General features: G+C 32.8%; 2 protein-coding genes across 2 annotated transcripts in view; both read left to right on the top strand.

The window, feature by feature from the left end:
- LOC139525214 (uncharacterized) overlaps positions 1–27,258 on the top strand; it is a 198,820-nt gene that overhangs the window by 114,343 nt on the left and 57,219 nt on the right. The window contains exons 10-13 of the mRNA XM_071320404.1: positions 2,555–2,659; positions 7,189–7,216; positions 10,464–10,501; positions 19,205–19,414. Coding sequence (XP_071176505.1) covers positions 2,555–2,659; positions 7,189–7,216; positions 10,464–10,501; positions 19,205–19,414 — 381 coding nt within the window. The remainder of the gene's footprint in view (positions 1–2,554; positions 2,660–7,188; positions 7,217–10,463; positions 10,502–19,204; positions 19,415–27,258) is intronic.
- LOC139524345 (uncharacterized) lies at positions 21,756–26,056 on the top strand. The gene is made up of 3 exons (XM_071319111.1): positions 21,756–22,231; positions 22,704–22,762; positions 23,440–26,056. Exon 3 carries the CDS (start codon positions 23,773–23,775, stop codon positions 25,519–25,521), a length of 1,749 nt encoding a protein of 582 aa, XP_071175212.1. The 5' UTR covers positions 21,756–22,231; positions 22,704–22,762; positions 23,440–23,772; the 3' UTR covers positions 25,522–26,056.

Below are 27,258 nucleotides of genomic sequence, written 5' to 3' on the forward strand. Positions count from 1 at the left end.
CCTGTTTGATAACTTCGAAACAGATAAGATCCCAACCCCTAAACCATACATACTCATGTATCATGTGTATTAGTTTAGTTTAAACATATTTATTTATAATTATAAATCATGTGTATTGGACAATATATATAACTAATCAAATGAAGTATAGGGGGAGTCCCTGGGGTCAACCCTTCCCTCTCCTGTTTGGGAACTTTGAAACGGTCGAGAGTCCCTAGAGTCGCCCTACCCCTCCCATTTGAGAACTTGGAAATGGTTGAAATCCCAACTCATAAACCATACATACTCATGTATTGGAAACTATAACTAATCAAATGAAATAGAGGAGTCCTTTGGTTCACCCACCACCTCCTGTTGTGGGACTTACGAAACGGTCGAGATCCCCACTCCTAAACACAATATATATTCAAGTATGCATGGGACAATATAATCAATCAAATGAAATATAGGGGGAAGTCCCTGGAGTTGCCCCACCCCCTCCTGTTTCAGAACTTGGAAATGGTCGAATTCCCCACACCTAAACCATACATACTGATGTATTGGAAAATAGAACTAATCAAATGAAATATATGGGGAGTCCATGGGGTCACCCACCCCTTGGAGGTTTGGGAACTTACGAAACAATTGAGATTCCCACTCCTAAACACAATATATATTCAAGTATGGGACAATATAATCAATCAAATGAAATATATGGGGAGTCCCTGGAGTTGCCCCACCCCCTCCTGTTTCAGAACTTGGAAATGGTTGAGATCCCCACACCTTAACCATACATGCTCATGTATGGGACTATATAACAAATTAAATGAAGTCCCTGTGGTCGCCCTACAATCTCCTGTTTGATAACTTGCAAAACGAATGAGATCCCCACCCACCCCTTAACTATATATATTCATATATGGGACAATATGATCAATAAAAAGAAATATTGTGGGAGTTCCTGGAGTCACCCCATTCCTCCTGTTTTAGAACTTGGAAATGGTCAAGATCCCACATACCCATGTATGGGACTATATAACAAATGAAATGAAATATAGTGGTTGTCCCTGTGTTCACCCTACCCCCTCCTGTTTGATTACTAGGAAACGAATGAGATGTCCACCAACCCCTAAACCATATATATATATGCAAGTATGGGACAATATAAAAAATCAAATAAAAAATAGGGGGAGTCGCTAGGGGTCACCCCACCCCTACTGTTTTAGAATTTGAAAACGGTCAAGATCCCCAACCCTTAACCATATATATTCATTTATGGGACAATATAACAATTCAAATAAAATATAAGGGGAGTCCCTGGGGTCACCTTACACCATTCTGTTTGAGAACTTGGAAATGGTCAAGATCCTCACACTTGAAACTTAGTACACATGTTCCCCATGATATGATCTTTCTAATTTTAATGCCAAATTATAGTTTTGACCCCAATTTCATGGTCAACTGAACATAGAAAATGAAAGTGCGAAGTTCAGGTTAAAGTTTTTGGTCAAGGTTACGTTTTGATGAAGTTAAAGTCACAACTACTTGAAACTTAGTACACATGTTCCCTATGATATGATCTTTCTAATTTTAATTCCAAATTAAAGTTTTGACCCCAATTTCACGGTCCACTGAACATGGAAAATTATAGTGCGAGTGGGGCATCCGTGTACTATGGACACATTCTTGTTCATCTATAATATGAAATTAAATAGACCTCGAAAAATCCAAGAGCACACGTTTGCTTAATCTATTTATATTTATTTCGCTAATATGGTCATCAGATGACCTCAGAGGTCGACTCGATAGTTAATAAGTTGGCGTCTAGACTAAAATACAAACAAAACGAATCTACATATTTCATGCCTGTGCCCTGATAAGTGTTTATTAAAGACTTTTAATAGTTTGGATAAATGTTTTACATTGTTATAAATCAAATATGAGAATTTTATTAAAATCGATGAACAAGAATTTGACAGCTAGTGCTCCTTTAAGTTTGCCTCACCCAAACATTAAGAAACTTATACACAATACGAATTACCACAAAACTCAGATCAAGTAAAATTAGGGTAACATCACTTTTACCTGTCTTCAGTTATGTCCCTTTATGACTGTATATGATGCACATGTGAGGGTATCATCTGTGTTTCTTTAAATATTTAGAAAGGAAGAAGGTTTATACCTGGCATCATTCTCTAAAAATTATAAATAAGACAATATTTTAGTGGTCTTCGATTTTGCCTCAACCATGTCAGCCAAATGTTATGAGACTTAAACTCAATGCTTATTACCACAAAACTTAGATCAAGTACAAATTTGGCTAGTGTCACTTATACTGTTCTTCAGTTATGTTCCTTTATATCTTTATATGATATGCAAGTGGGGCATTGTCTGTGTCCCATGGACACACTCCACATTTTTTTTTTCATTGTATCGATCAATAAAGCTATTGCTCTTATTTAAGCTCTGTAAGAGCCTCTAGTTTTGTTTTGTTATTTTGATGGATTGTTGCTAGCAATGTTTTCTTCTTTACAGAAGGATTTTGTTGTAATTTTCTGTAAAATATTTCTTTAAGGATCAAAACCCTCAGTAGCAGCTATTATAGGAGGTATAGCTGGAGGTTTGACAGCAATCATCATTGTGCTGCTGGTAATAGTGTTTGTTCAAAAGAAAAGAAAAGGTAAAGTAATGTGTCATGATGGATGCAAACAAGTTATATTTCAAATTACTAATTTGATCTTATTGAGCATGTTTTACATATTTGAAGTCAGTAACTTCACTGTTCATAGGGAAACAAAACACATTAATATAAAAGTCAAATGAACTTCAAATTTAAAAGCAAATGGATGTGTTTTATATACTTGAATGGCTTATTGTTAATCTAAAAGAAGGGATCATGAACTGTTTTTAAAGAATTTTTTTTCTATTATAAAAATCTTGATAAATTTACCTATATTGAATTATTGACTTCCATTTTTTATACGACCGCAAAATTTGAAAAATTTTTCGTCGTATATTGCTATCACGTTGGCGTCGGCGTCGGCGTCGTCGTCCGAATACTTTTAGTTTTCGCACTCTAACTTTAGTAAAAGTGAATGGAAATCTATGAAATTTTAACACAAGGTTAATGACCACAAAAGGAAGGTTGGTATTGATTTTGGGAGTTTTGGTCCCAACATTTTAGGAATTAGGGGCCAAAAAGGGCCCAAATAAGCATTTTCTTGGTTTTCGCACTATAACTTTAGTTTAAGTTAATAGAAATTTATGAAATTTTGACACAAGGTTTATGACCACAAAAGAACGGTTGGGATTGATTTTGGGAGTTTTGGTTTCAACAGTTTAGGAATTAGTGGCCAAAAAAGGGCCCAAAAAAGCATTATTCTTGGTTTTCGCACAATAACTTTAGTTTAAGTAAATAGAAATCAATGAAATTTAAACACAATGTTAATGACTACAAAAGGAAGGTTGGTATTGATTTTGGGAGTTTAGGTCCCAACAGTTTAAACTTTGTTTGATTTCATCAAAATTGAATAATTGGGGTTCTTTGATATGACGAATCTAACTGTCATGACTGTGTATGTAGATTCTTAACTTTTGGTCCCGTTTTCAAATTGGTCTACATTAAGGTCCAAAGGGTCCAAAATTAAACTTAGTTTGATTTTGACAAAAAATGAATCAGTTAGGTTCTTTGATATGCTGAATCTAAAAATGTACTTAGATTCTTCATTATTGGCCCAGTTTTCAAGTTGGTCCAAATCGGGGTCCAAAATTAAACTTTGTTTGATTTCATCAAAAATTGAATAAATGGGGTTCTTTGATATACCAAATCTAACTGTGTATGTAGATTCTTCATTTTTGGTCCTGTTTTCAAATTGGTCTACACTAAAGTCCAAAGGGTCCAAAATTAAACTTAGTCTGATTTTAACCAAAATTGAAATCTTGGGGTTCTTTGATATGCTGAATCCAAAAATGTACTTAGATTTTTTATTATGGGCCCAGTTTTCAAGTTGGTCCAAATCAGGATCTAAAATTATTATATTAAGTATTGTGCAATAGCAAGTCTTTTCAATTGCACAGTATTGGGCAATGGCAAGAAATATCTAATTGCACAATATTGTGAAATAGCTAATTTGTTTTTAATTAGAGTTATCTTTCTTTGTCCAGAATAGTAAGCAAGAAATATCTAATTGCAAAATATTGTGCAATAGCAAGATTTTTTTTAAATTGGAGTTATCTTTCTTTGTCCAGAATCAACTTAAATCTTTGTTATATACAATATACAATGTATATTCACTTTTTACTACCAACTGATAAATTAAAATAATCTTTACCATTCAGTGATAACAAGCAGTTTTTTTACATCTTAATATTTTATGATGTATTTAAATGAGTAGTTATTGTTGCAAACTCCATTAGAAATTTTAATTGAGATTAGTTTTGGAATAAGGGAAAGGGGGATGTGATTAAAAAAATTGGGTTCAATTTTTCTCATTTGAAATTTCATAAATAAAAAAGAAAATTTCTTCAAACATTTTTTTGAGAGGATTAATATTCAACAGCATAGTGAATTGCTCTAAGAGAAAACAAAAATTTTAAGTTCATTAGAACACATTCATTCTGTGTCAGAAACCTATGCTGTGTCAACTATTTAATCACAATCCAAATTTAGAGCTGAATCCAGCTTGAATGTTGTGTCCATACTTGCCCCAACCGTTCAGGGTTCAACCTCTGCGGTCGTATAAAGCTACGCCCTGCGGAGCATTTGGTTTCTGTATGCAGTTACCTTAACTATGAAACCTCTCCTTATAACTTTGGCCATCACACAAAGCAAGTGAGAGAGAGAGAAAACAACATAAAATGAAAGAATGCAAACAAATGTGCTCTGGAATTAGAATAGTAATAATGTAATAACAGATTCTTTAAGAAGAAATTTTATACAAAAAATTATTAAACAACTAGTAATGTTAAGTACAAGTTTACTAAATGAAATTGGAATACAAAGAAAATAAAAGAGACAATTGTCATGGCTCTTTAAATTCAGTTATTTGTCACTTTTGGCACATGCTCAGTTTTTCTTTTTCCAAAGTAAATGTGAGCTTTTGCCACCACTTGGCTTCCATCATTGTCTGTCATCGTCCGTTGTCGTACATCCAGTGAAAACCATTTCAAAAATCTTCTCCTCTGTAGCTATTGAACCAATTCCAACCATTTTACTTAAGTTGAATGATCTTTATTGTGTCTAGAATAAGGTTTGTGCTTAATTTTTAGTTTCGTAAAAAACATGGCCGCCATGGCTAAAAAAGAACATATGAATAAAATGCAGATTTTCCCTTATATATCAAAAACTAAAACATTTTGAGCACATCTGATAGGTGGTAAAAATATTCTTTAGCTGAACTCCTGAAATTTTCAGATGAATGTTACAACTCTGACACATGCCACTAAATTGGTAATATTAAGGAAACAGGTGTGCGATTCAGGCTCTCGTCAATGTTTATCAATGTCAGGATCTGGTAAACCTCTGCAAAACTCTATATTTTAATTAGCCAATGCAATCAGCAATCACTAAATGAAATTTGATTTGACAATAACTAGTTTTATATGTGTGTAATTAAAATTTGCATGCAACCTTAGTTATGTATATATATCATGGGTGGATCCAGCCATTTTGAAAAGGGGGGGTTCCCAACCCAGAGTAAAGGGGGGAGGGGGGTCCAACTATATGCTCTCATTCAAATGCATTGATCGTCCAAAAAAAAGGGGGGGGAGTTCCAACCCATGACATTCAAATTTCAAGAAACTCGTTTCATATGACTTTAAATACTAGTAGATTAATATCTTTGATGCTGTATCCAGTGTCGTCAGCAATTTGTTAAGGTTTGTGATTTGGTCAGTTTAAGGGGGAAAACTAAAGGTAATTATATGATACTTGGTATGCAGTTGTAAAAGCATTGGTTTATCTCATTTCCATGGAGACTATAAGACCCTGCTCCTTCAGCCATTTATTGTATATACTTATTTAAGTTTGTGATTATAGGGCAGTTTAAGGGAAACCACTAATGATAAGTCAGTGATATTTGGTATGAAGCTGTAAAAGCATTGGCATATCACATCCTTGAAGATTGTGTGAAACAATTTCATGGTTAACATTCTAAGGTTTGTGATTAAATCAATTTTGGTATATCAATGACATTTTGCATGCCATTGTAATTCTTGATTTTTTAGCAGTCTTTAGAGTATAACAAACAACTATAAAGGTGTTTTCATATATTTTATCAAGCTATAATCGAGATTTCGTAATTCATTAGTTGACCATTTATTGAATTTTTCAACATGTCAAGGTAAAGAATCTCAAATTTAATAAAAATAATTAAGCATGTATTCTTCTTTTTGTGGTTTAAAGTTTCTTTAGATAAAAAAGTTGCTGAAAAATATAATATACAGATATAAACAATACCCAATTTTCACAATATTTTTTCAAAATGGTAACAAAGCTTCAAATTTGCAATTTCTTTAATGAAAATTGCACGAAAAAATAAAACTACCCATAACACTTCAGTTTTGTACATTTCATGAGCAGAAGATTATACAGTTAAATCAAATACAAACTTATAACCCCATCGAAGTATAGCACTTTACATAAATTTCAAGACAAACAACCAAAAACTGACCAAAAAAGACTCAGTTTTGCAAGAGTTATCTCCCCTTCCAATGTTAATTCCATAGGAAATTAAAAATGCTGATTTTGAGTTTTCCTCAAGTTAGATTTTATGGGACTTTTTTCTGTGTATATAAAGGGCATAATGCTATAGATTAGAACTAAAACATTTTCTGTTGCAATTAGTTTGAGGTTAAATCTTATTTTGACTGGACTATTTGATGACAATGTTAACAAGACACTTCTCAGGTGATTATACATCACGTAAATGCACAAGATTAAATGAAACATATATAGCTTGAATCTACCTAGAGTTAATTGTGTGTCAAAGTATTATTTGGATATTTGTTTATGTATATTTTTCTAACAACCTTTTAAAGAGATGTTTTTTTTATTTATTTTTTTTTAGCATGTTTTTTTCATTAGTATTGTTTATCCTGCTTATTTCCCTAAAGTATTATGTAAATAATATTAATGTATAAATGTGTCTTGTTGTATTTATATTTAGTTGATTTACTCTTATTTTTGATTATCTTATGTTTGGTTTACAGAAAGTGGCAATCCTAGCACGAAATTGAGGTACATGTTTTATTTATTTTGCATAGCTTAGTTTTAATATACTGTATATGTATGCACACGCTTTCCAAACTGATAATTTAAAATGAATTTATCTACTAGTGTATTGAGATCAAAACAATGCACAATGTGTCAGTATTAAAAAATACAAATGACCTTTTAAGTCTTTAATTTTTGTTTGATTATCTAGATAGCAAGAAATAAGTTTGATTACACATGTTTGAACAGTTGGGTTACCTAATTATTTATTTTATTCTAGAAGATTCTGACGTGTGGCTTGTGATCCTCAAATTTTCAAAAAAAATCTAAAGGATTAGGATAGCTAGATAAGTGGCCTCCTTTTAAAGCTTAAATTTCAAATTGACCAATATCACAAGGAATCATTGCTAATTCAGAATCATAATTGGAGTGACAGATTTATTTGAAAATTATATTTACTAGAACACACCTGCAAAATCGCGGGCATTCAGAGCGTGGTTGAAAGTATGTACGGTGTTGTGGGAAGAATCTTTGTAAAAGATTTAATGACTGGAGAATTTCAAAAAGGCATAAGTCATAGGTACTTGGATACATATTTTTCTACCCCTCCTCCTTTTTTTCTCTCCAAAATTCCCATTTTTTTGTATTCTATTTATTTCAACATGATAAAATTGAGAATTGAAATGGGGAATGTGCCATAGAGACAACAACCCAACCATAGAAAAAACAACAGCATAAGGTCATGTACAGGTCTTGAATGTAGCGAGAAATTCCCGCAACTGGAGGCGTCCTTCAGCTGGCACCTAAAAAAATATATACTAGTTCAGTGATAATGAAACATTTTATTTGCCATACTAATTTCCAAATTGTACACAAGAAACTAAAATTAAAATAATACAAGACTAACAAATGCCAGAGGACAGGCGCAAAAATGCGGCGGGGTTAAATATGTTTATGAGATCTCAACCCTATCCTATACCTCTAGCCAATGTAGAAAAGTAAACGCATAACAATACACACACTAAAATTCAGTTCAAGAGAAGTCCGACATGAACATACATTTAGTATATTATGAACATTCATTAAGTAGTACTATAAATAAAGTGTATTTGCTTTTTACTATCAATTCTCAGTTTACTAAACAATCCAGGGCGGACATTGATATATTATATAGACCCTCTCTATTTTATAATAAACTCTGTTTTTTATAATAAAACCGCCGTGGATAGTAAACTTGAAAATGATAGCAGATAGCAAATACACTTTATTATATTCTTAGTATATGTCTTTTCAAAGTTTACAGAAAAACGTTAACCGGAAGTCTAGTCTGAATTAAAATTCCTATCCGATGACATAAACAATATGGACACATTTTTCCTCCCAAAATAAGCCATACAGAATAATCATAAGCATGCAAGGATGACAAATGCGACTATGCATGGTACCTATATGACACAGAGGTTAATGATTAATTTATTGTGGAAGGAAGAGAAGGGACACACAAAATTTAGTACTATAGAAGATACTTGATCATAATTTAAAAATTAATATAATATCATAACTATAATTACATCATATCTAATTTAGAGTGTATGGTTAGATCATATATTAATTTATTTTACAGTATTTTCCTTTTCTGTTTAACAAAGAAGTATTTCATCAAAAATTGAATTCTTGAAGTTCTTTGATATGCAATGTACTTAGATTTTGAATATTGGACCATTTTAAATAGGTAAATGTCCGTTGTCATCTGTCGTCCGTCGTCGTCCGTCTAGTGTAAACTATTTCAAACATCTTCTCCTCTGAAACTACTGAACCAATTCCTACCAAACTTTAGCTGAGCTGAACGATCCTTATGGTATCTAGAATATTTTCTGTTTTGTCAACAACAAAAAATGGCAGCATTGCCAGGGGGCAATTTTAAGCTTTTTTTTTGTATAGGGGTCATTATTTTTAATATTAGTAATGATAAAGATAAATTGTAAACAGCAAAATTGTTCAGCATATCTAGTATAAATTGTGTATTTTATTTCCTTGTACGTCAAAAAACATAGCCATTATGACTAAAATGGAACAGGGGTAAAATGCATTTTTTGGCTTTTGAAGAAAATATGACGATACAAAGAACATTCAAATGGAATTTTTAAGACACTCATTAATATGTATTGAAAAGCAAAATTATCGTTGTGAAAAGATTTTAAGCAAAAAATAACAGGCGAGCGATTCAGCCTCTTGAGAGCTTCTTGATTTATGTGACTGAAAAATCTTTTTTGGGTTGTATATTGCTACCAAGTTGCGGCCATCGTTGGAACCAAACAATAACTTTAGTATAAGAAGCTAATGATCATTTTATAACAATTTGACTATCGTCATTATTATTACCACAAAAGAAAAGTTGGGTTTGTTTTTGGGGCTAATGGTTCAACAGTTAAATTAGGGCCTGAAAAGAGGCCTAAAATGAGCACTTTTCTAGTGGCATGACAATTACTTGATCAAAGTATTTTGATTGCTCTAAAATTGTGCCAAAAGGTTCAATACCATAAGTATAGAAGGTTTGGAATCATTTTGGGGGTAATTGCCCAAACTATCCAGGAATTACTGGCCAAAAACAAGCATTTTTCTAGGTTTGAGACAGTATTTACTTGTTGTTTAAGTGTATTGATAACTCTAAAATTGTACCACATTAAAAAACATCTCTTAAATTGAATCACAGTAGAAAAATTGTTAAGAAATTGTTAATTTTCAAAAGAAAAATTGTGGGTCATAATTTATTTTGCTAATTCTTTGTAAACAGCCTGAACACAAATTTATTTAGTACTGCGCAAAAGTACACGGTATTGCTCACTAATCTTTAATTGAATACAAATTTCAATCATATAATTAATTAAAAGATCTTTGACTACATCTTTTCTGTGTCAGAAAAATATAATGTGTCAAATATTTAGTTATATTCAAAATTCAGACTATTTTATTTTATCATATTCTGCAGATTTTTTTTTTTTTTTTTTTTTATTAATTATGGGTTTTCAGAGATTATATTACTGTGGGAAAAAATTGATTGTTCAAACGAGTACAAATTTACTTCAGGCTCATATTTGAATGTTTGCAAGTATCATAGAAAAGGCATTTTCCTTAATCAAAGAAAATTGGTATCCAATTAAACAAATGGATCCACAGTACATGAAAGGAGGAAAGGCAATTTTCCAAAGGCTGATGATCATTTTATAAAAAATAAACCCTCTTTACATGAAATGTTTTTATTTTGTTTCAGGGGCAGTTCATCAGAAGAAGAAGAAGAAGAAGAAGAAGGTAGGAAACATGTTAGTCCTTCCCATTAGGAACATGATTCCTATTTACATTTATTCCTCAATTTTAAGACATGTGTCGTTCGATATTATATTCAGCCAAATGTATTAGATTGATTGTGGTATTATAGCAAGTGACTTTCAAACCATCTTATGACCTTAAGTTTCAAGGTTCTCACAGGAACTGTGTTGTGCATATATCAATGCATGTGGTTTGCACTATCCCTTTACAACTATTTTTTTTATTCATTATAATTCTTTCATATAAAGTAAACACAAACTTCATTTACTGTTTAAATATTTGATTTGAAGCAAAGTTATGCTTGAGTGTCATGTTGAAGACTGTGGGTGCTTCAACCCTTGTATGCAGATACCTTATGTCATGAAGTTTCAATCTGTCATATTTCCATTGTTTTTGACCTAAATGTCATGCTTCAGTGACAGTTTCAAAAGTAAAACTGCTTTTGTGACATCACAGTGAAATACTTACTGTAGGGGATAATTTTATTATATGACCGCAAAAATTTTAATTTTTTGGTCGTATATTGCTATCACGTTGGCGTCGTCGTCGGCGTCGTCGTCCGAATACTTTTAGTTTTCGCACTCTAACATTAGTAAAAGTGAATAGAAATCAATGAAATTTTAACACAAGGTTTATGACCACAAAAGGAAGGTTGGGATTGATTTTAGGAGTTTTGGTCCCAACATTTTAGGAATTAGGGGCCAAAAAGGGCCCAAATAAGCATTTTCTTGGTTTTCGCACTATAACTTTAGTTTAAGTGAATAGAAATCTATGAAATTTTGACACAAGGTTTATGACCACAAAAGGAAGGTTGGTATTGATTTTGGGAGTTTTGGTTCCAACAGTTTAGGAAATAAGGGCCAAAAAAGGGCCCAAATAAGCATTATTCTTGGTTTTCGCACAATAACTTCAGTATAAGTTTATAGAAATCAATGAAATTTTAACACAAGGTTTATGACCACAAAATGAAGGTTGGGATTGATTTTTGGAGTTGATGTCACAACAGTTTATTAATTAGGGGCCAAAAAGGGACCCAAATAAGCATTTTTCTTGGTTTTTCCACCATAACGTTAGTATAAGTAAATAGAAATCTATGAAATTTAAACACAAGGTTTATGACCATAAAAGGAAGGTTGGGTTTGATTTTGGAAGTTTTGGTCCTAACAGTTTAGGAATAAGGGGCCCAAAGGGTCCAAAATTGAACTTTGTGTGATTTCATCAAAAATTGAATAATTGGGGTTATGCTGAATCTAACTATGTATGTAGATTCTTAATTTTTGGTCCCGTTTTCAAATTGGTCTACATTAAGGTCCAAAGGGTCCAAAATTAAACTTAGTTTGATTTTAACAAAAATTGAATCCTTGGGGTTCTTTGATATGCTGAATTTAAAAATGTACTTAGATTTTTATACGACCGCAAAATTTGAAAAATTTTTCCTCGTATATTGCTATCACGTTTGCGTCGTCGTCGTCGTCGTCGTCCAAATACTTTAAGTTTTCGCACTCTAACTTTAGTAAAAGTGAATAGAAATCAATGAAATTTTAACACAAGGTTTATGACCACAAAGGGAAGGTTGGGATTGATTTTGGGAGTTTTGGTCCCAACATTTTAGGAATTAGGGGCCAAAAAGGGCCCAAATATGCATTTTCTTGGTTTTCGCACTATAACTTTAGTTTAAGTGAATAGAAATCTATGAAATTTTGACACAAGGTTTATGACCACAAAAGGAAGGTTGGGATTGATTTTGGGAGTTTTGGTTCCAACAGTTTAGGAATTAAGGGCCAAAAAAGGGCCCAAATAAGCATTATTCTTGGTTTTCGCACAATAACTTTAGTATAAGTAAATAGAAATCAATGAAATTTTAACACAAGGTTTATGACCACAAAAGGAAGGTTGGGATTGATTTTTGGAGTTGAGGTCACAACAGTTTATGAATTAGGGGCCAAAAAGGGGCCCAAATAAGCATTATTTTTGGTTTTCGCACAATAACTTTAGTATAAGTAAATAGAAATCAATGAAATTTTAACACAAGGTTTATGACCACAAAAGGAAGGTTGGGATTGATTTTTGGAGTTGAGGTCACAACAGTTTATGAATTAGGGGCCAAAAAGGGGCCCAAATAAGCATTATTTTTGGTTTTTGCACCATAACTTTAGTATAAGTAAATAGAAATCTATGAAATTTAAATACAAGGTTTATGACCATAAAAGGAAGGTTGGGTTTGGTTTTGGGAGTTTTGGTCCTTAACAGTTTAGGAATAAGGGGCCCAAAGGGTCCAAAATTGAACTTTGTGTGATTTCATCAAAAATTGAATAATTGGGGTTCTTTGATATGCCGAATCTAACTATGTATGTAGATTCTTAATTTTTGGTCCCGTTTTCAAATTGGTCTACATTAAGGTCCAAAGGGTCCAAAATTAAACTTAGTTTGATTTTAACAAAAATTGAATCCTTGGGGTTCTTTGATATGCTGAATTTAAAAATGTACTTAGATTTTTAATTATTGGCCTAGTTTTCAAGTTGGTCCAAATGGGGGTCCAAAATTAAACTTCGTTTGATTTCATCAAAAATTGAATAAATGGGTTCTTTGATATGCCAAATCTAACTGTGTATGTAGATTCTTAATTTTTGGTCCAGTTTTCAAATTGGTCTACATTAAGGTCCAAAGGGTCCAAAATTAAACTAAGTTTGATTTTAACAAAAATTAAATTCTTGGGCTTATTTGATATGCTTTATCTAAATATGTACTTTGATTTTTGATTATGGGCCCAGTTTTCAAGTTGGTCCAAATCAGGATTCCATATCAAGTATTGTGCAATAGCAAGAAATTTTCAATTGCACAGTATTGCACAATAGCAAGAAATATCTAATTGCACAATATTGTGCAATAGCAATTAATTTTTAATTGGAGGTATCTTTCTTTGTATAGAATAGTAGTTGATAATATATGTTGGAAATTTGCCAGACATGACTATGATGTCATTTTCTATTTTAATTTGCCAATAACTTTATGTAAATAACTTCATTGGAAATTTGCCAATATAAAATGTTGCTGATGAAGCTTTTTTTCCTTATCTTATCTAAAATGTTTTTAGATAATGTATGTTGGACATTTGCCAGACATGACTATGATGTCATTTTCTATTTTTATTTGCCAATAACTTTATGTAAATAACTTCATTGGAAATTTGCCAATATAAAATGTTGCTGATGAAGTTTTTTTTATTGTTTTATACAATAAACAATGTATATTCACTTTTACTACCAACCAATCTTTACCATTCAGTGATGACAAGCACTTTATTTTACATTTTAATATTTTATGATGTATTTAAAAGAGTAGTTATTGTTGCAAACTCCATTAGAAATTTGAATTGATATCAGTTTTGGAGAAAGGGAAACGGGGATGTGAAAAAAAGGGGGGGGGTTTAAATTTTTCTCATTTCAGATTTCATAAATAAAAAGAAAATTTCTTCAAACATTTTTTTGAGAGGATTAATATTCAACAGCATAGTGAATTGCTCAAAGGCAAAAAAAAACTTTTAAGTTCATTAGACCACATTCATTCTGTGTCAGAAACCTATGCTGTGTCAACTATTTAATTTTAGATTTAAAAAGTTTGAAGAAGAAATCTTTAATTGATTTGTAAAATCTTGACATTTGTTTTGTGTCAAAAAAACCCATGTAATGTCAAAAATTTGATCACAATCCAAATTCAGAGCTGTATCACGCTTGAATGTTTTGTCCATACTTGCCCCTAAACTGTTCAGGGTTCGACCTCTGTGGTCGTATAAAGCTGCACCCTGCGGAGCACCTGGTTTAATCTGGAAGGGTATATATGACATTGACAACATTTTTATGGTTTTAATATGGTCAATGTTAGGTTTTCATGGTTTTGTTAGTTTATCAGATATTATAGGTTGCACTTTGTAAATACAGCTGTTTCTCAAACCACACCCCTATTGGGGAAATATATAATAGTCATAGATATGTCAATTTGCTAACTTACTGGTTCCCAGATATGATCTCTGTGTTTCGTCTCATAGGGACCTTACTTGGGAATGTAACCAGTATAGAAAAACATGGTCACCCCTAAATTTTAATTCTTTGGAAGTCCAAAAATGGAGGTAAGGGTAGTATAGAATATTAGTATAATTTTAAACTCTTAGAAGATCAGGGCATATAAATGTTGAAAATATGCTGCACAACCCTATATTTTGACTTTTAAATAAAATAGAAGTGCATATCAACTTTCCATTCTGGGATATTAATTTCCATGAAACATTGTAGTTTACAGTTTTAGCCACAAAGGGAGTTCCTATGGGAAATTGCATTGTCTATATTTACAGAATTGCAACCTGTATAGGGTTAAAGAATAGAACATACACATACAGAATTTCACAAAACCTGGTTTATCTCAGAGATTTTAAAGAATTTAACTCAAATATAAAGTTTTAAAAACATATTTTCATGAAAAAATCCTGGGCCTTACCTACTAGTATGTTGACTCAGCATAAATTCACAGTTTACAGTATGCATGGTTTACTTGAAGCTTTGAATTAAAAAAAATCATAATATATGCATATTTGTAATTTAAATTGTTTATAAGTGCTTATATTTACTCTTCACAGTCATTGCAAATCATTGATCCTCCTAAATATTTTTGGTGGGGTGTTTTTGTCCTGTCGATAAGCCAAATGTAAGCAGTAACACCTAAATATGCTTTTTTGTGACCACGGCATAAAAAAGTAAAAGCTATAATTTCACAAAGACTGCAATAAAATTTACAATATTGTGTTTTATCCTAAATATGTACTTAATAGTCCACACGGCTAGAAACAGGGAATTCGTTTTAGGAAATGTGAGGCCTGAGGGGCAAAAAATAGAGAAAAAAGCCTACCCCTGGGTCATAAAACAGACAATTTAACTTGTAAATGCTATGATTTTATCATTTTAAAGGTCTTTTGTATAGAAAACAATAACTGTGCTAGGAAGTTATGCAAAAATTAGATGAAAGCAGTCATTTCTATCAAACTTTTAGTAAATTTATACACCATACTGATATCTTCATCAATACCACTTTTGCAAATATGGCTTTGTTTAAAAGCTTCTAGTTCATATATTAACTAACTTATGTTACATATATGGTAAGGGATGATACTGTTGTGACATGAATTCTAAACTGACCATTTGAGGCAGAAATTATGGACTTTCATTGACAAATAGGCACACAGTAAGTTGGGGCAAAATAAGGGGCCCAAAAAAACATTTTTGTAGTTCCCAGTCAATAACTTGTGTTACAGGTATAAATCTCTCTGAAATTATACCACAAGTTTCCATACTACAAAGGAATGGTTGTAAGGGGTAATGAATGAAATCATTAAGCAATTAGGGGCAAAAAAGGGGATACAGGGGTTTTTCTGGATAAAGGACAAGTTAGATAATTTAAAAGTAGTATAAGGGAGGTATTATTAAATCCAATTCCAATTAAAATTTAAAGAATACTGTTATATTTATGTTTGATTACTTGATAACCTCCCTTACACTGCTTGGAAATTCATGTTAAAGGAAGTGTCCATACTTGCCATAACTGTTTAGGGTTCGACCTCTGCGATGGTATAAAGCTGTGCATGCCCTTCAGAGTATCTGGTTAGATTTTGGTCCCTGTTTTTAATTGGTCCACATTGAGATCCAAATGGTCCAAAATTAAACTTGGTTTGTTTTCATCTTTGATATGCCAAAGCTAACTGTGTATTTAGATTTTTGATTTTTGGTCCCGTTTTCAAATTGGTCTATATTAAGGTCCAAAATTAAACTTTGTTTGATTTTAACAAAAATTGAATTCTTTGGTTCTTTGATATGCTGAATCTTAACATGTATTTAGATTTTTGATTATGGGCCCAGTTTTCAAGGTGGTTCAAATCAGAGTCCAAAATTTAACTTTGTTTAATTTCAACAAAAAATGAATGTATGGGGTTATTTGATATGCTGAATCTAACCCTGTATTTATAGATTTTTTTATTTTTGGGCCCATTATCAAACGGTCCACATTGAGGTCAAAAGGGTCCAAATTGAACTTGTTGTTTGATTTCATAACATCAATATAAATTTTTGGGGTTCTTGGATATGCTGAATCTAACCATGTATTTAGTTTTTGGATATTGGACCATAAAAGGTATATGTCCAATTTAAAACATTTAAGTTTCAATACCACATTCATTCTGTGTAAGAAACCTATGCTGTTTTAAATATTTAATCACAATCCAAATTTAGAGCTGTATCAATCTTGAATGTTGTGTCCTTAATCTTCCTCTTACTGTTCAGGGTTTGATCCCTGCGGTTGTATCAAGCTGCACCCTGCAGAGCATATTATTTCTAAGATATTTATAAACTGTTTTAACATGTTTAAAGAACAAACGAAAAGTGTTTTATTTAGTTTTTGCCCTTGTACCTTGATAGATAAAATATGTGCAACGAAGGACATTTGAACTCTGTTCTTTAAACTGTCTTAGATTTTGTCTTTCTATTGTTATATCAAAACAATAATGTTTTTTTATACCCCCGCTTTAAAAAAGGGGGGGTATACTGTTTTACCTCTGTCTGTCAGTCCGTCCGTCAGTCGTTCTGTCCATCAGTCCGTCAGTCCGTCAGTCAGTCCGTCCCATGAAACTTTCGTCACATTTTTCTCAGGAACTACACATCCACCCTTTCTGTAATTTGGTATCAACATTTATATATGTCAGCCATACCGTGTGATGCATTTTCAGATTCATCACTTGACAACTTCCTGTTTACCGAACACTTGTCTGATTTTACACATGATAGCCAAGTTGAAAATTTTCGTCACATTTTTCTCAGGAACTACAATACAAGGATTTCTGAAATTTGGTTTCAGGATTTATATAAGTCAGCTATACCGTGTGATGCGTTTTCAGATTCATCACTCGACAACTTCCTGTTTACCGAACACTTGTATGATTTTACACATGATAACCAAGTAAAAAATTTTCGTCACATTTTTCTCAGGAACTACAATACAAGGATTTCTGAAATTTGGTTTCAGGATTTTTATAAGTCAGCTATACCATGTGATGCATTTTCAGATTCATTACTCGACAACTTCCTGTTTACCGAACACTTGCATATTTTTACACTATTAATATTATCCACTTGCGGCGGGGGTATCATCAGTGAGCAGTAGCTCGCAGTTTCTCTTGTTTCAATTGAGGAAACAAAAAATTATGGCAACAGTGGATTGTCCTGTTTTCATACGACCGCAAAACTGCGTCGTCCCAAGACACATTTGGTTTCTGGACAATAACTTTAGTTTACTTGAACGGATCTCTTTGAAATTAAATAAGAAGGTGACCATTACCACTAAAGGATGTTTGTGATTGATTTTAGGACCCAAAAGGGCCCTAAAACAAACATTTTTCTACTTTCAGGATAATAACTTTTGTAAAAGTATTTCAATTGCTCTGAAATTGTAACACAATGTAAAATACCACAAGTAAAAGGTTTGGATTCATTTTGTAGTCTATGGTGTCAACAGTTTAGGTATAAAGGGGCCAAAAACAAGATTTTTTGTAGTTTCTGGACAATAACTTCAGTGTAAGTGTATTGATCTCCCTGACATTGTACCAAAAGTTCCATTTCACAAAGGAAAGGCTGGGATTGAGTGTTGGGGTTATTGCTCCAAAAGGGGGAGGGAGGAAGGGTTCCAATTTTTTTAAGGAGTTTAATTTTTTTCTTCAAATTTTCAAATTCAAATTTTTTAAAAGTTTCAAGAAGAAATTCTAAATTTGCACAGTTTTGCTCAATAGATTTGTAAGACCTTGACATTTGTTTTGTGTCAGAAACCTATATATATGTCAATAATTTGATCACAATCCAAATTCAGACAGTATCATGCTTGAATAATGTGTCCAAATTTGCCCCAACTGCTCAGGGTTCAACCACTGTGGTCGTATTAGAATGCGCTCAGCGAAGCATTATATTCATCTTTACTCACTGTTATTCTAGAGAAATAAATACTATGTGATTATTGCATGTAAAAAAACTAATTTCAATTCTTTGTATTTTTGTTCTGAGACAATAACTGCTTTGACTTTAGAAACAAGCCCAAGAAATGGAAGTTACATCCAAGCCTTAGTGAGATATTACTCCTGTTGTGAGCCAAGTACAATTACAGCTGATCATATTTGAAGAAACTTAACAGTCATTGTCTTTATTCAGCAATTAATTATCATTTTTATGTAAATTGATTTTGCTTTGAAAGACAGAAAAACTATTGTTTATTTTACAGTTGAGGCCCATGTATATAATAATGAATAAAAAATCACACAATGACTTGAAGATCGATACAATGAAAGAATCTTGAATGGTCAACAAAAAAACATAGCTCAAAGTTAATTATTTATTATAACAACAACTAATTTTAACAGTAAAATAAAACCAACAAATTATTGTCCAATTTCTTATTAACATATTTTCTGTCTCTTCTGAAATTACTGAGTTTATTTCAATGGACTTGCAACTCAATGATTCAGAAGGTTTTTTAGTCTGATTTCTTTATTTTCCCTGCCACTCAATCTACACAATCACAATAGTGTTAGTGTCATTTGGTTGCTTTCTCAACTTTTGTTCAAATGTTTAATGAAGAAGCTCATCTTACATTTTCTTTTAGGTGGATTGAAAGATAATATACTGTATGAATCATCTCAGTCTGATGGCTTAAAGAAAAATGTTTTATACCAGTCAGCAGAACCTGATTTCAAAAGTCAGAAAAAATCCTCAACTTCCTGTGAATATGCTGTGGTACAGAAACCAAATGCTATATATGCTGAAGTTAATAAAGGGGTTCAACCTAAAACTTCCAAGGAAAAAAAACAAAAAGGTAGGATATTTAATGCACAAAACATATTGTATTTTTTTTCTCTTTAAATACACTTCTTTGAACAGTAGTGCCTAAATTATACATCTGTAAGTTAAAGTGTAACATGAATGGTGGCATCAACAATTTTTAAAAAGATCAGAACTATTGTTACAGTCTTTTCTAAGGCACCAGCTTCCCATACTAGAAGCAGAAGTAAGCTACTTATTAATCTACAAAATGTATACACACTGAAATACAGTTCACTCTAATAATTCTCATTTATGTGTACAGAAACACATATGAAATAAAAAATAATTTGGGTTATATCTCTGTTTTTTAGTTTCCAGAATAGATTTGTTAGATCTTTGACCACGTTTATTTTGTGTCAGAAACCTATATTATGTCAAAAATTTGATCACAATCCAAATTCAAACAGTATAGAGCTTGAATATGATGTCCAAAGGACAAGGTACACTAAGGGCCGTATTTGGCCCCCTTTTTTGTAATTTTTTTTTTTCATGAAATAAACGAAATTATAATCGGAAATAATTTGCATATATCTGTTCTTTAGAAGCTTATGCGGATTTTAATTTTTGGTAAAGCAGAAATCCGATTTTGGGTTGCTTAAAGTTAACTTATTACACCAAAAGGTACCAAAATGTTGATTTTTGGACTGAAATTCTTCGTTTTTAAAGGCCTCCGCCAACGTGAGCCACAGAAAAGAATGGTGATAAGGATAGCATTCAAACAGAATTTTCTGATAATGAAGAGAAACTTTTGGCTCACGTTGGCGGAGGCCTTCAAATATGAATAAAACTATCTCCCAAAAAAAACAACAACTTCGCCGTAATAGTAAAATCGGAGCGAAATCGGAGAAAGGGCTGAAAAACTCCGCATTCAGCTGTGATTACCAGACACCACCAACTACATCAAGAATATTTCCAAAGGTGAGGTTTTTAGTTTTGAGATTTGGCAATCATTCTTCAAATTGTATTTTTTTTCTTTTTATCAATCTAGATTTTGTTTAACCAATTTGGATCAACAAACAAATGGTGAAAACGTATCATCGGCATTTGGCACACACGATAAAACAGCCATTTTCATGTGTACCTGAGACCGGTTGAGTCATGATATAAATTACAGCTACAAAGATAAAATTGAGAAAGGAAATGGTGAATATGTCAAAGCGACAACCACCCGACCATAGAGCAAACAACAGCTGAAGGCAACCAATGGGTCTTCAATGTAGCGAGAATTCCCGCACCCGTAGGTGTCCTTCAGCTGGCCCCTTAAATATGCATAATAGTACAGTGATAATGGACGTCATACTAAACTCCGAATTATACACAAGAAACTAAAATTTAAAATCATACAAGAAAAAGAGTTTGAATGAAAATAATTTTTCGTTTCAAGTAAAAAATATACTCAGAATATGTGAAAATTGGGAACAAAATATCGGTCCGGTTGCAGACGACTTTGCGAAATTGACTACCGCCGAAAACAACCTTTTTTGCTTTCAGCCTTACAGTATCATTTTTCTTATGAGTTAACATGAAAATTTAACAATTTTTGCAAGTAAAATAATTTCCAATTTCCGTATGAATTCGACTACAAATAGAATTAACGGAGAACATAACAAATTAAAAAAAAAACAATAGTGATAAGTATGTCATTTTACACTATAATTGTCATGATGACAACGTAGTCGACTGGGAACGCCGTTGCCTTTTGTCCGGGCGTCTTACGTTCGAATCTCACCACTACCATTAGTATTTTTTTTTTCATTTTTTTTACTTGTATCATTTTATCATTTTATTTTATTTCAAAAAAGAAAGAAAAGCAGAAAAATGATCGAGTTCATGATATAATAGCCAGCAATTTAGTCTGATTTCTAAACATAAAGTTTTAGTCACTTCAAACGGTATGCAACAGATTTTTATTCCAAGTTTGAGCCTCATTCAATTTTTTTTGCCCTTGGAATCATTTTTTCAATATGGGACGACATCAAAAGATCAATGAAGTACATTTGTATAGCAAACTTATATCAAATAACTTGGGTGGAATGATAAAATGGCTGCTATTTTTTTTCTTTGACTTCGATTTAACATGTATCCCTATTGGTCAATCATTTTCCCCAAATTAAGTTAAGGGAGTGGGGGGGGGGGGGGGGAATTAGTGGAAAAACTATGTGAATTTTTATCCTACATTGAACTTTTGATTTCGTCCCTGAGAGAAGTTGAATAGAAGTGATTTGAAAAAATAATATTACAGCCGATTTCATTGAGTGTGTAGCCAAAGGTAACTTGGGCAGTGGCGGATCCAGGGGCTGGGGGGGGGGGGATCTGGGGGTTTGAATCCCCTCTTTTTGGACGATCAATGCATTTGCAAAGAGGATAGTACACCTAACCTAATAATGACTGAATGGTTCAGCTAACAAGCAAGCTTACCAAAGATATTACCTTTGCCTACACACTCAACGAAATCGGCTATAAAGGGAGTTCATATATAAATTGTAGATATAACATAGTTGTTTCAGACATACACGAAATATTTTAAGGTTTAACTTCTATCAACAGATAACATTAACATGTTTTTAAAGATAGATTTTCCGGCCCTTGGTTTTTAAAGTAAAAATGAAAAAATAAATATATATACATATATCATAACATAATTAAACGTTACACAAATGCTCGGACGACCTGATGCGCAAGGTTTCATATAATATATATTTTTCTGTCTTATTACAGATATAGAATTGACATCCTGATTATGTAAACCATGGACACCACATAATGAAATTCATGGACGTTCGTATGCCTGTTACAGTTTTCGAAATTGGTATAGTTATTTTGTTAAACATGTATAATATATAGATATAGGAAGATGATGTATGAGTGCGAATGAGACAACTCTCCATCCAAGTAACAATTTATAAAAGTAAACCATTATACATCAAGGTACGGACTGCGACACGGATCCTTGGCTCACAGCGAACAGCAAGCTATAAAGGACCCCAAAAATTACTATAAGACTTAATACTTAATCACTTTTGTTTGAAAAAACTTTCTCTCACATTTCAATTTGGCTCAGTATAAATTCGATATCAGCAGCATGACTGTTGTAGTCTTCGGTCACTTTTTTATCAATTGTATTATAATTCAGAATGTGAAATACATGTCTGTAGCCGATGCCTCCTTACTATATATTTTACAAGATAAGAGAATGTAGCCTTTTTAGGCTGTTTAATAAAGATAAATAATTTTGCAGCCGCTCATTATATATTAGACATATATTTCGATATCTATTTCAGGTACATCCATAAGGGGTTACAGTATTTACATTGATAGAAATGAAGAAACATAAGGAATGGTAAATATATACAACACTATTTTTTAAATTATTTTATACATATTTAACAAAACTGGTTGCAAGGGTCTTCTCGGCACAAGACTATACAATAAGCACAAGTGTCCGCTGGATTGAAATGATTCGGCATTGAAGGTGATCTGCTATTGAAAAGATGAACAAAAATAATGATATAAGGGAAACTTAATGTTGGGTTAACGTCACTGATGAGAGCCACCATTCAAACATCACAATATTCTAAGACTGTTACTGCATGTTTAAATATATGCTGCATGAATTTGCATCTCGTATGGCATACTAGACACTATACAATTAGTCTTATACAGCATATCACACCCGGTCTAAAAGAGGAACTATATTGCATTCGCCTTGTCCATCTGTTGAATATTCAAACTACCGCGACTGTATAATAGCATAACGTTCTCGTCATTATACTTGTGTATAGATACATTTGATTTCTGTTTAATATGGGTATATTACGGAAAATATTGTTCCGAGCCGGGTCAAAAGAGGTATGAACAACTTCCACCTTCTTTTTTGAAACTGGCTTAATCTGCTCCTGTTTTTTGCATTATGGTTCACAGGAAGATAAATAATACAACTAAAAATAAAGGTTAAATTAGAGTAAACGATTTTGGATTAAATAATTAAAGTAATTTCTCCTTCATTTTCATTTTTAGGTAATGCTGTGAGGATGCCTACCCCACGAAATTTCAGTTGCATTATATGTATGAAAACGCATTTAAAAGAGACAAACCGACGAGCAATATTTAATTCTGGATTACGGAACTATGTAGAGTCAATTTTAAAAAGACATGTGTACGAACATGACGCAATTTGCTTAAAATGTAGAACAAGAATTCAACGAGAAATTCAGGCTAACAAATTAGTTAACAATGTGACTGTTGCAGAAAAAAAATAAAAGCAATGAAAAAAAACAACCAAGCTCTGGAGGCGTCCTTAGTCCAAAAACAATACAACTTCCAATATGTTCTACCACAAAATCACACCGTATGTGTATTGTTTGTAAGAAGCAGAATTCAAATAGGCATAGACTTATTGTTGTTCCCAATGAAGCCAAGACACAAACATTTATAGACAAGGGCATCTTTATTTCCACGAACAGTAGGTGTTGTTCTGATCACCTTGTTGGTAAATACTTCAAGCAAGAGGCTCTGAAAGCATTAAAGCATACTTCTCCGTCGACATTCTTCAACCGTACGGATGTAAACAACTTGTTGGATAGAACCAGGTCAATGCTAAAAGATGTTGGAAAACTTAATTTTGATGTCCAGATAGCTATGTCAGATGACGATTTTGTTAATCTCACTGGACTCACCAAACAACAGTTTGACGTTGTCGCCACACATGTTACAGACTTAAGAAACTCTGAGGTTTGCTCAATAAGAACATGTCTTGCTATTCTCCTAGTAAAATTACGCACTGGATTATCGAACACAATCTTGGGAACTCTTTTCAGCCTTAAGTCCTACAATATACGGCGAGCCGTACACTCAGCTCGAGAATCTCTAATTAAAAATTTTGTTCCATCATTTTTAGGATTTAACCATATGAGTCATTCCGTTTTTGCCCAGAGCCATACAACTCCAACTGCCAAAACATTGTTTACAGGAAACAATGAAGACACAGCTGTTCTGATCCTAGATGGGACATACATATACATACAGAAAAGTTCATACCACAAGTTCCAGAAGAAAACCTACAGTATGCACAAAAATCGACCTTTAGTCAAGCCCATGATTATAGTTGGATCTGATGGCTACATTTTGAGTGTCTTGGGGCCATATTATGCCAATGGCCACAACAACGATGCCTCAATTACCAAGCATTTATTTAAAACCAATGCTGAAGATATAAAGAAATGGATAAAGGACGATGACGTATTAGTAGTCGACAGAGGTTTCAGAGATGCTCAAGCTTTCCTTGAGAGTATGAACTTGAAGGTAGAGATGCCTTGTTTCATCAAAAAGGGACAAAAACAACACACTACCGAGGAGGCAAATTCTTCACGACTTATAACAAAAGTTCGATGGGTAGTTGAAAGCGCCAATGGACGCATTAAACAGTGGCGCTTTCTCGACAAGGTCGTTTCAAACCACTTCGTTCCCTATATTGGAGATTTTGTCAGAATTGTTTCTGCATTTATTAATTGCTTCCGGGCTCCACTGATTAATGATTTTTGCAATGAAGAGATCGGCCAAACTATGCTGGATAAAGCACAGCTTGGTAACCAGGTACAGAAGTATGTCGAGGACAATAATCTAATTCGCAAAAAGGCTATTTATTCTGAAGTAAATGGCACGGAAAACGTTTTAGATTTTCCTAAACTTACTCTCCAACAAATCAGAGATATTACAATGGGAGTATATCAACTGAAGCAAGCCCCAAGATATACAGAAAGCCATCTATCTGATGACAATTACATGCTCCAGACTTGCCGTGACCGTCCTAATCTATTACGAGTAAAACTAACATCCAGACATTCGTCCTCAAGAGTGTACAGTCTATGGATTGAATTTAGTGGAGATGAAGTCACTGGTTGGTATTGCACCTGTAAAGTTGGCGCCCGGGTGGTTGGTTGTTGTGCGCATATTGCATCTACAATGTGGTACCTTGGTTATAGCAGGTGGGAACTAGAGACACCAAGCACGTGTAAATATGCAGATTCAATTTTGAATGCAAAAGATGTGCCACTTGAAACAGATTCCGATTCTGATAGTGACGGTTTCATTGAGGAGTGAATCTCTGACACTCATATTTATTGACAGAGGTTAAGATGTAAATGCATAGATATAGTGAATTTATTCAACAGGGGGTGGGTTTTTTCATTGTTGTATTAACAAACGATTTTTTTTCGGAGATCAGCATCCGATTAAAATTGTTCTTGTCTTGCGGAATACTTTTAGATTTTAATGTTGAATACTTTTTTTTCTCGCTGATCTACTGTTAATTATCTGCTCACTAATTAAGAATAAGAATATGTTTGTACACATTTTTAGTCACATGTCAGATATATAAAAAAGAAGATGTGTTATGATTGCCAATGAGGTTAGATCCACATGAGTTTTAGTCATAGCTTAGGTATCAGTCTTTTTGCTCTTACTGAACATACTCTACATTAAACAATATTTAAATCTAAATAATGAACTACAATTATACTGAAATAGAAGATAGTTTGGTACACCTTGTCAGCAAATCTTGTTAAAGTTTTTCCTCATTGGAGCTGATTGACGTGTGATAATCACGTGTGATGCTATGTGTCTTTAATAAACAAGACGTTGGTCACTTTGGAGATTACCCTGTTTATGTGGTATTATGTACATATACCAAAAGAAATGTGTTGATATATGATTATGCACTATGATAGGTTTATCTAATTACCTTCACTTTAAATACAAACATCCGACAGTTTTGATTCAGACCAATGGCGTACATTTTGTTGTCCATATTACACTATATCTTAAGATGCTTTTTACAAGTTTCTGCGTAATACATACTTAACCTAGTAAGTTATACCTGTTTGGCGGTTTATACTCTATATTCAGATTGTTGTCTCTTTGACATGCACATTCCCGATTTCAATTTCATCTATATGCAGTGGAACTTTTTACAAAGGATGATTTTCATTGGTTCCACGAACATTCACAGAACATTGTGTAATTTTGTCAAAGAAAACTGCCTGTTATTTCATTATATAAATAATTGTTTGATCATTGAATAAATCAATAGTTCCAGTAATGCATTCTGTTTTTTTTAACTTAACTGCTATTGTACAAGGACTTAACATAATACTTGTTGAGAAGGCCTTGAAGGTCATAATAACTTTTTTTTTTTTTTTTTTTAAACTTTTTCGTAAGACTTTATTATTTGTTGGTTTTTTTTTTGGGGGGGGGGGGGGGGGGGTGGCGTTTTTTTTTTCGTTTAGTAAACACCAAGCTTCAAGTTGGATAGTGATAAATCTACAAAATATCAAAACCGTATAGATGACAAATTAACATAAGAAAAGTACAATATCAGCGTAAATCATATAGAGAAAGGTCGTTGCTACGCAATGGATACGGTTGCTAGGTAGTTTCCAAGCATTAAAAAGCTAACAAAATGTAAGTTATTTACAACTGTCATGTAATCACCTAACAATAGATACCTAGCTTTGGTCAACACATGAGGGGTTGCATAAACCTTGAAGAGATATTAAAGGCTGTGGTTGCTTAGTATACAGATCTGTTGCTAAGGGTCATTCTTGTGGCTAAGATATGATAAATACTCGTATTTAATAATTCAGATAAATGAGACATTATAGTTAGAGATTTCCATATATGTATTGTACAATGATACATTTTTATTCATATAAAAAAAAACCACATTTTTAATTAATATGGTTAAAAATAGCGCATAAATAGCAGATTTTAAATCTGTTGCTAGGCAACCAACAAATGATAATTACAAAAAAAAATTGTCATTTTTTTAAGCTTCTATAT

Source organism: Mytilus edulis, chromosome 5 (genome assembly GCF_963676685.1).
Source record: "Mytilus edulis chromosome 5, xbMytEdul2.2, whole genome shotgun sequence".
In the NCBI taxonomy this organism is placed as follows: Eukaryota; Metazoa; Mollusca; class Bivalvia; order Mytilida; family Mytilidae; genus Mytilus; species Mytilus edulis.

Bases quoted from the DNA above. Each gene is read 5' to 3' on its own strand.
- LOC139524345 (XM_071319111.1), top strand. From the start codon at position 23,773: ATGTGTATTGTTTGTAAGAAGCAGAATTCAAATAGGCATAGACTTATT.